Source organism: Arachis stenosperma, chromosome 5 (genome assembly GCF_014773155.1).
Source record: "Arachis stenosperma cultivar V10309 chromosome 5, arast.V10309.gnm1.PFL2, whole genome shotgun sequence".
NCBI classification, from domain to species: domain Eukaryota; kingdom Viridiplantae; phylum Streptophyta; class Magnoliopsida; order Fabales; family Fabaceae; genus Arachis; species Arachis stenosperma.
In genome coordinates, this window is record NC_080381.1 from 129292291 (window position 1) to 129302932 (window position 10642).

At 39.1% G+C, this 10642-nt stretch overlaps 2 protein-coding genes across 2 annotated transcripts; both read right to left on the reverse strand.

Annotated features, from left to right (window-relative positions):
* Positions 1 to 225: 225 nt before the first annotated feature.
* On the reverse strand, positions 226 to 1209 carry LOC130981386 (uncharacterized). Its single transcript, XM_057904990.1, has 2 exons — positions 884 to 1209; positions 226 to 802 (listed from the first exon to the last, which is right to left on the reverse strand). The coding sequence occupies exons 1-2, from the start codon at positions 1207 to 1209 to the stop codon at positions 226 to 228; spliced, it is 903 nt and encodes a 300-aa protein (XP_057760973.1).
* A 4546-nt stretch (positions 1210 to 5755) lies between these two features.
* LOC130981387 (serine/arginine-rich SC35-like splicing factor SCL28) lies at positions 5756 to 6295 on the reverse strand. The gene has a single exon (XM_057904991.1). The coding sequence runs from the start codon at positions 6293 to 6295 to the stop codon at positions 5756 to 5758; it is 540 nt and encodes a 179-aa protein (XP_057760974.1).
* Between the last annotated feature and the right edge of the window lie 4347 nt (positions 6296 to 10642).

Genomic DNA, 10642 nt, shown 5'->3' on the forward strand with positions numbered 1-10642 from the left:
TATGATTGAAACATACGGCATATGAATGATCATATCATATAATTAGTTTATGTCTTATGGCTGGCTCTCCTAGGAAACGGTCTATTTTTTTTTTAAATGAACAAGCTCAACACAACAAGTGGAGCAACGAAGAAAAAACAAAAAACAAAACAAATAGGAAAGCACCAGTTAAAGACATAAACTATTCAGCAACTACATGACCCCTTGTCATCTTCGGCATTGCCATCAACAACAAAAGGGATCATCACCTAGCCACTCCTTGAAGTTCATGAACGATTGGTGGATAACAACGTCAACACCTTTTCCTTTATTCTGAAAGATCCTCATGTTTCGTTCAAGCCAGATATTCCATATTATAGCACAGAAAGATACCATCCACCTTTTCCGTTCCTGCTTACTAGTTGATAACTCAGTCCAGCTCTGAAAGTGTTCCTTTAATGTCCCTGGGCATGACCATTGCCTCCCAGCAAACGTTAGCCATGCACACCAAACCTGCCAAGAAAACTCACAAGCAAGAAACAAGTGGTGACCAACTTCAACACCTTTATTACACAAAACACAGACCACGTCTTCTTCGTTAACCACTCCCAACCTACTCAGCCTCTCCTTTGTATTGACCCTTCCAGTCAAGACGAACCAGATGAACAATTCAACTCTTGGTGGGACTAGACCCTTCCATACCGTCCTAGTAAAGCTGAAACTTGCTATATCCTCTGGAAGCAATTCCACCTGCAATTCCTGCACAAAGGAATTAGTGGAAAATACACCTTGTTTATCAAACTTCCACACCACTCTATCCTCTCTGTCATATACAAGATTAACCAGTCTTAATGTATCATGCAGCTGGTTCAGAAGGTCCAGCTCCCATTAGAATAGCTCTCGCCTCCATTGGAAGTTCCATCTCCACTCTAGCCCGTCCCAGAACCCACAATCCCCTATGACAGATCCTCTTTGGTTTGAAACTGAGAAGAGCCTCGGAAACATATCTTTCAGGGGCCCACCACGCAACCAGACATCCTCCCAGAATCGAGTTCCTCTCCCATCACCAATCTCCATGGACAAACCATTAATCATCTTCTGTCTTACTTGTTGATCCTTGAACTGTATTTGGCATATATCCTTCCATGGCCCCCCTCGAGTGGGTAATGCCTGGGATGACAGCATCACCCTGGGATTCAGATTGTTGCAGAGCATACCACCTTCTTCCATAACGGGCAATCCTCCTTCGAAAATCGCCACCACCACTTAAATAGAAGGGCCGTGTTACGCACCATCCCCTACACCTAATCCGCCTAACTTTTTGGGAGCCTGTACCACCTCCCACCTGACTATGGCCATACCCATCCTACCATCCTCCTTACTCCATAGAAATCTTCTCTGTAGGGAAATCAGTTTCTCTGCAACAGCCCTTGGTATCTTATACAAACTCAAATAATAGATAGGCAAGCTGTTCAATACAGATTTAATAAGCACTAATTTACCAGCTTTATTGAGAACCTTGGATTTCCAAATGCTCAGCTTCTCCTCCACTTTTTCTATAATGGGTTTCCAAGTCTTCACCAGCCTTGGGTTCGCTCCTAGTTGGATGCCCAAGTATTTTACCGGAAGAGATGCTGTCTTACAGCCCAGAACTCTACACATACGCTGTACCCACTGAGCGTCACAATTAATAGGAATCAAGCTAGACTTATCAAAGTTAATACTCAGCCCTGACATTAGCTCGAAGCAGCGAAGGATCCTCCTGTAATTCTTTATGGTCTCTTCCTCCGGGGGGCAGAACAGAACAGTATCATCCGCAAACTGAAGATGTGACAACTCGACATGGTCTCTCCCCACCAGTAGCGGCGAGATTCGCTCATTTCTCACCGCCTCTCCGAACATCCTATGTAGAACGTCAACCACAAGTACAAACAGAAACGGAGACAGCGGGTCCCCCTGTCGCAAACCTCTTTCCATCTTAAAAGGTTTGGATGGCGATCCGTTTATCAGCACTGACATAGAACTTGTACCGACACATTCCATAACCCAACTCCTCCATCTCTGTCCAAAGCCCATCTTCTGCAACACCAGGTCAACGAAACTCCACTTGACTCTATCATATGCTTTCTGGAAGTCTAACTTTATTATTACCGCTTCCTTCTTTCTCTCTTTTATCCATTGAACAGTTTCACAAGCAATAAGCGCCCCATCATGAATCTTTCGTCCCTTAACAAAGGCGCTCTGAGTCTCCCCTACCAGTCGTGGCATGATTGCTCGCATCCTCCTGACTAGTATTTTTGAAATGACTTTATACACACAACCTACCATACTGATTGGTCTCAAATCTTTGATCTCCTTAGCACCAGTGAATTTAGGGGCCAATGCCACCCAAGTGAGATTCGCATCCGCTGGTAGCTTGGATGTAAGGAAAAAATTCATCACCGCTGCTGTGAACTCAGATCCAATTTCAGTCCAACACCTCTTTATAAAATTCATGTTGTACCCATCACTTCCCGGCGCCTTGCCAGATTCACAATCCCACACTGCTTCTTTAATCTCTTCAGGATTCGGCAGCACCTCCAGAGCCAGAGCATCATCTTCACCAATTCTTTCTACTAGTCCATCCCTGAACCCTACCAAAGGAGACTCTTCCTGATGATACAAACTCTTATAGAAGTCTCTAATCGCAATCTTAATCCGAGCTTGATTTCTTACCAATCTTCCATTAATGAGCAACACATCAATCCTGTTGTTTCTCCTTCTCGCAGAAGCTAGATTGTGGAAGTACCTCGTGTTCTTGTCAATGTCCTTCGCATGTCTGGATCGTGACATCTGTTTCCAATGTAGTTCCTTCCGTACATACCATTTCTCACAGCAAGTCACCAGTGCCTTTCTAGCCTCCATTGTTCCATCATAAACACCATCTCCCACCTTGTCATCAATCTTCTTGATCTCTTCCTCAAACTTCATGATTTTCCTGTCCATCTCCCCAAAGTTATCTTTATGCCATCTTCCCAAAGGAACTGTCAGAGCCTTCAATTTATCAGTGAATTGTGCCTCCCCAAGTCCTCTCCATTCCTCCTTAACCATTCTTAGGAAGCCTTCATGGGTAAACCACGAATCAAGACTTCTAAAAGGTCTCGGCCCGTCTCTTCGCCTCCTATCTTCCACTATAATAGGACAATGATCAGACAAACCCCTAGGACCACCTCGCATTCGAGTCTCTGGAAATTTTTCAAGCCATTCTATACTAACCAGAACCCTATCGATACGACTGCACGATCGTCCTCGAAACCATGTAAACTTGCGGTCCGTGATCGGTAAGTCCACCACACCCATGTCGTGTATCCAATTCTTAAAATCTTCAGCTGACAAGGGCAATGTATCTGTCCCCTTTCTTTCTTCCACCTGTAGAATTTCATTAAAGTCCCCCATGAAACAACAGGGAACCTGACATAAGCCAGCTATGTAGCTCAGCTCCTCCCAAACACCAAGTTTCTCATATCTAGTATGCGCACCATAGACCAAAATAAAAGCACAATTAAAATTATACTTCAGCATCTCCCCTTCAACACACAACCATCTCTCTCCTTTGTGACAATTCTTTATTTTAAAAAATTCTCCATCCCATATTAACAACAACCCACCAGATGCACCATCAGATTCAACAAAATCCCACTCCGCACAACTATTCCCCCAAATATTTTTTATATCACAATTGGTCACTAATTGTCTTTTAGTTTCTACCAGGCCTAACATGTTCAATCTAAAAATTCTTTTCAGGTCCTTTATCATCCTAAGCTTACCATCCCCCCTCAACCCCCTAACATTCCAAGAGCTAAAAATCATTTCAATAACTTATTGCACACCTTTTTATGAGCTTTTGGTCTGCTTTGCCTCGCTTTAGCCCGCTGTTTCGCCACCTTTTTTTTCAGAGCAATTTCTTCGTTCTGCTGCTGTAGGATCGCCATAATGTCATCTTCTTCGTCATACAGCATAGCTCCTGATTCCTTTGCCAAGTCCCAAGTTCTTTTGTTTTCTAACATATGTTCCTCCAATGTTAAACTCTCATTGTCGCTGGCTTCATCGTCGTTGACCTGAGCTACATCCTCCAAGCCACCGTTTTCCACGTCATAACCATCTTCCTCGTTAGGCTCCGGTAAGGTTCTGTCATCAACTAATCTTATACCCGGCCCAGTCTCACCAAACTGTGCAACTTCTTCACCATTCCATTCATTATCATCACCGTGTTCAGCATTATCTTCCGCGCCCATAGTTACTGGACTGCCATCAGGCCCAATCCCATGGGTTGCCATTCTGCCTCCTTCCACATCCACCCTCTGTTTATTTTGTCGCCGTTCTTTATGGCCAGCAGCACGCGTCACACCTGTCACGGCGTAAGGGAGGGATTGGCCGTTTTCTGGCTGTGAAGCCACCGCCGTTGATATCTCGATGATACCCTTCTCTTCTCGGCCTCCATCTCCCTGGTTTCCTCCAACCGCGTTCGCCCAACATGCACCGCCGGCAATGTGATCTGGTCTACGCAGAGATTTTGAAGTCGCGATCGCCAGCCGTTCTTCCACGGGGCACGATCGAGCTGCACCAGCCATAGGAACCGCCGCCTCAAGCTTTCAAAGTATCTCAGGCCCAGGCAGTTTCTTTCCGGGTTCAGTGTGGCGCGTCTCCTTTGGTTCCCTCCCGCTGTGTGACCCGACCCGGTGCAGATCATGTACGGGCTATCCAAGTGTGGCCCCTGATGGACAATAGCTTCACCCAATGTTGTCTTCGGGCCGTAAGCTCTCAAGGCCCAAAACACAATTGCAGCATCTATAACTATGGATGGGCTTCCTTGCACAAGCAGCTACGTTGGCGTTTTTATTTCCTCTACCTGGCCATTATGTTTATAACCATAATCACATGAAATGGTCATTTCAGAATCCTCATTGTCATATCCCACAAGATCCGCCCTGCCTTCATTACCTCTTTTATTAGGTTGATAAGTTACCAATTCTGTTTGATTGTGTCTTAAATTGTCATAATTCCATTCATTCAAAATGTTTCTGAAAGTACCATTCTATCCTCATCTTCAACCTCCTTTCGTATCACTCCGATAAGAACTTCTGCTACCTGGTCCACACTGCCTGTCGAATTATGGGCTTCACCGCCGGTACAGTTACGACATCACAAGGCTTTGTATTTAAAATCCTCTGCTGTTTACCGCTATCGTCATCATTCCTCATCATTCCCTCCTTTACGTCCACTCCATATGTTTCACAGCCTACTTCTTTTACCAAAATGTCGAAGCCACTAGTGCCTATTGTAATATGGACCCATTCCTTGATTACGTCCATTACACATGTATCAATTTCTACACGACCAGAACTAAATGAGGAGCACGATTCCGTCGCATTATCACAGCGAACCACCTCACCCCATTGACTGCCTATTAGTCTGAAAGTATCACCAGACCATGTATGTAATGGCACCCCAAAGACTTCTAGCCACACCCTACGAGTTTCACTTCTCTCCGATTCGTCCCACCTCCATACACTGTGGAAGAACTGAAGTAAGCCATTCATATTGAAGGTGTAAGCCTCTTCTGCATTCAAGAGACTGTCAAAGGTCAACAGTGCTTTAAAAGCACCGATTTCTCGCACCTGGATAACATGGGGAAACATTATCGCAATCGATTCCCTCAGAGTTTTGAAATCAATAGCCTTCGTCGACCCCCCTACCAGACTCTTCTGTAGCCAGTCCAGATTTTCTTTCGCCACCTCTACTTCTTCTTTGTCCACCATTGTGGTGGATCCTGAACCTTATTATCACTGATCAAAACCTTGTTTGGAGAATCTGTGTTCTTCTTAGCCTTTTCTCCTTCTTCTGGTACTTGTCGATCCGTAGCATTTCGGCGGTCCCCTCGTTGAGGAATGCTGTTTGCGTCCTTCACCTCTGATGTTCTTCTATATTTAGCTTCTCCCACAAAAATAACATTTCCTCTCAACCTCATATGATTCATCTCTGCTATAGCCTTTGAGGCTCCTCCTTTCGTGGTGTATCGTATGAACGCAAAGATGTACAAGCCACCATTCTTGTGTTTTCTCGATAAGTATATGTCGTTTATGCGTCCAGTCCAGTTAAACAGTTGAAACAGCTCTCTCCTTGAGATGTCAAATGGGAGATTATCCACAAAAATAGAGAAAGACTCGCTCTCCAAGCGTCGATACTCTTCTCGATTCCAAACTCTAGGATCCTTTACCTGGCCTAACGTTCTACCCCTCTCTGTGTTTCCCACCCACTCTCTCTCTCTCTCTCTCATCTCTCGAAAAGCAAAAATTCTTATAACAATATTTAGGAAAAGTAGTCATCATTTTAAGCAAAAGTTTAATTAATAATAATTTCATAATATATAGAAACCAACTAAAATAGGTGAAGAAATGCCTTAACATTGAGGATTTTATTTGTTTAGCTTCTTTTCGACAAAAGGACTTTTTTTCTATTGTTTTATGTTAATTAGCTTATGTATACCAAGATTTTTTTTATGTGAATTTATTTAAAAAAGTTATTTATATACTAAAATTAATTATTAAATTAATTATTAATATATTTATATATAATTATATATATAATTTAATTTATTTTTAATATATATTTATTTTTTAATATATATTTTAAATTAATAACTGATTTTAGTGACTGATTTTTAATATTCATAACATGATAACTCATTTGTGTTCCTTCGACCGAGCTTCATTTTAAATCTCTATGCCTGTAATCAAGGCGTAAGAACGTCTATGCTTATCTGGTGGTGTATAGTATATATTTGTACCTATTATTTAGTCGCTTATGAATGAATATAATCGAGTACTCTCTTATTTGATATGAAAAATGTCATATATTAATTACAACAAAATTTTATATTTAAGTAATTTAATGAATCAAGTTTACCCAAATTTTTAAATTTATGCAATTTTTTATGTTTTCTTCTTCTTCTTCTTTTCCTTCTTCTTTCAAATTCACGTACATAGATTTTTCTTTATTTCTGATATTACGTCGTCTTCTTCTCCTCATTTTTCATTATTTTTTAATTTAGTTACCGTCGTCACCAATGGTACCTCCTCCTCCTCCTCCTTCTCCTTCTTTTTTTATTGAAATTTTTTTCATCTTTCTTTTTCATCTTTTTCCTTCGTCATCATGATCATCATCATTATCGTCATTATCTTCTTTTAATACATATCATGGTTTTCGTTATCGTCGTTATTGTTATTATTATTATCAAATTTTTACCATATTGATGACATTGTTCTTATCCAAAATTGATTTGGATATTTTTTGTTTAAAATTGACTTGTTCTGTGCTTGTTTTGAAACGAATTTGTTTGTGTATCGTCATCATTAAGTAATTTCGGTTCATTTTAGATGTAATTTTGATTCATTTTTGAGTAAAATTTCTGATCATTCAATTTTATTTGTGTGCTTGTTTTCGAATACAATCATTAAATAATTTCGGTTCATTTTAGATTTAAATAAGGTACATTTGATCTGTGCTTGTTTTGAAACGAGTTTGTTTGTATATCGTTATCATTAAGTAATTTTGGTTCATTCGAAATTTAATTTTTGGTTCATTCTGGATGTAATTTTGGTTCATTTTTGAGTGAATTTCTTATCGTTCAATTTTGTTTGTGCTTGTTTTCGAACGTAATCATTAAGTAATTTCGGTTCATTCTGGATTTAAATAAGGTACACTTGGTCTATGCTTGTTTTGAAACGAGTTTGTTTATGTATCGTCATCATTAAGTAATTTCGGTTCATTCAGAATTTAATTTTTGGTTCTTTTTTTATGTAATTTTGGTTCATTTCTGAGTGAATTAATGTGCATTTGATCTTATTGTTCTGCACAATTCAAAATTTTTTCTCCTCACATCTTCTATTGAGAGGAATAAAACCAAGAAAAAGAGAACAAAAATCAAACAAAAAAGAAGAAACAAGAATAAAAAAATTCCTAAAAACTCCTTAACATATTTTTCTTCTTCTTCTTATCTTGTTCATCTTCTCCTTTTTATTTTTCCTTCTCGTAGTTCTTCTTGTTTTACACTCTTAACAATAATAAAAACATGAAAAAATCAAACAAAGAAGAAATGAATAATGCTGCAAAATCACTTGATGGATTTGGATGTGTTTTTGTTCATGATTCAATTTTGTTTGTGTGCTTGTTTTCGAACGCAGTCACTAAGTAATTTCGGTCCATTTTGGATTTAAATAAGGTGCACTTAGTCTGTGCTTGTTTTGAAACGAGTTTATTTGTATATCGTTATCATTAAGTAATTTCGGTTCATTTTGGATGTAATTTTGGTTCATTTTTGAATGAATTTCTGATCATTCAATTTTGTTTATGCTTGTTTTCGAACACAATCATTAAGTAATTTCGGTTCATTTTGGATTTAAATAAGGTGCACTTGGTCTGTGCTTGTTTTGAAACGAGTTTGTTTGTGTATCGTCATCATTAAGTAATTTCGGTTCATTCAAAATTTAATTTTTGGTTCATTTTGGATGAAATTTCAGTTCATTTCTGAGTGAATTACGATGTATTTGGTCTCGTTGTTTTATACAATTTAAAACTCTTCCTCCTCATCTTCTACTGCTTCTTTATCTTCTTCTTATTTCTTTTTATTATAATTCTTTTTATTTCACTCTCTTGAGAGAAATAAAATCAAGAAAAAGAGAAAAAAATTAAACAAAGAAGAAGAAGAAACTCATAATGCTGTAAAATCACCAAGGAGAGGAGGAGGAAAAGAAAAAAATACAGCAACAACAGCAACAACAAAAGAATGACGATAATGAGAAAACACGCAAAGAAGAAAGAGCGCGAAGAAGGAGGAGGAAGAGGAGGAGGAGGAGAAGGAGGAGGAATGCGAAGAAAAAGAAGACGACGACGACGATAACGTAAAGCCCCGCGCGTATAATTATGCTCTTTTAGTGAGAGTGATTTTTGTTGGTGTTGAGTCTACTTGATTAAAATTGGATGACAATAATGCTTTGGATGTGTAGTAGATTTGTATTAATTAATGTTGCATTCCAAACTCACATTCTATATTTTCTTTTTTTTTTTAAATTATTTCTCATCCTCACTTTCTAGATATTTCTAAATAACATATTATTAAAACTTAGTTTTATTATTATTTTACTTATGAAATTTTCGGATTTTTTTCTAATATAAAATAAAAAATTAATTAATTTCTAAAACACGATGTTTCAACTTTATTTTTCAAAATACGATTTTTTTTTTGTAATTAGGGGAAGCTTATCGCACCTCCAACAAACTCTATATTGGGTTTCTAAAATAAAAATATGCCTGTTGGAGAGCAGAGCAGAGAACCACAAATTCATTGTCCACTTTTGTTCTCATTATTGACATTTTTTTCTACAATGTCAAAGAATCCATTGTTATCCATTCATTACGATGGTGAAATGGTCTATGATGAAGAAGGTTCTATCGTTTTTAAATAGGGGCAACGAATAATTACCTATATGACACTGGAAGTCAACAGTCTAACAGCGTTGAAGAATCTGATATTGCATTCCGTCGGACAACAAGAAGCAAAAAGGGTGAAAAAAATTTACTATAAATTTCCTACCAAAGTAGATGGGAGTTTGTTTTATAAAAGGTATATTACAGTTGTCTTGTCTCTGCTACTAGTATATTTATTATACCACGGTTGTGAGAAATATTTTTGTTGTTTTAAATTAGGTATCGTTTACGTGACGACGAAGACGTATGGCGTATAAGGTCGTGGCACAACCGATGGACAAATGTTCATCTGTTGGAATTATTCGTGTTCCTCGTTGAGTTTTGTGGCCGAGGATCATTTACAGATACTGTCGATGATAGTCTGTTGAATGGAGCTGTTAGACGAACTATCAGAAGGACGATGGTGGTTCTAAATATGCCACCTGAAGGTAGTTAAGAGGGATCTAATGTTGAATTTCATAATGTTGACTTAATAGATGATGATGTTGAAAGTCATGAGGGTTCTGTTATTAGGGATTCGATGATGGATCAGTATAAAGTTAACCCAGATGACGGAGACGATGCTAATGAAGAACCACACGAAATTCTTGATGATGGTGACGACGAAGAAGAGATGAACTACTACGGCGACACACAGATCGCTCTGACACAGCCTGTCATTTCTCGACCATATGACCGGCCAAATCATTTCACTAGGTTAAATCTCGATGCAATGACTTTGGATTGGTCATTTACCCAGGGAGGCCCCGAAGAAGATCCAAGCAACGAGTTCGAGGTTGGACAACAATTTAAGAACAAGGAAGAAGTCATGTTGGCAGTTAAGTGGTACAGCATCAGGAGGGCTGTGGGGTACAAAATAGTAGAGAGTGACCAGTTGAGGTATAATGCACGGTGTATTCAGTTCGGGCCCAGTTATAATTGGAGCATACTCATATCATATCATCGAAAGCAAAAAAAGTGGGAGGTTAGGAGATACACTGGTCCTCATACTTGCATGAAAACATCGATGGGGGAAAGACCATCATAGGTTGGATTCAAAGGTGATTGCTCAACACATTTTTACGACGGTCAAAGCCGATCCAACAATCAGCATCATGATTCTGCAAGGAGGTGTAGAGAATCACTTTGTTTACAAGGC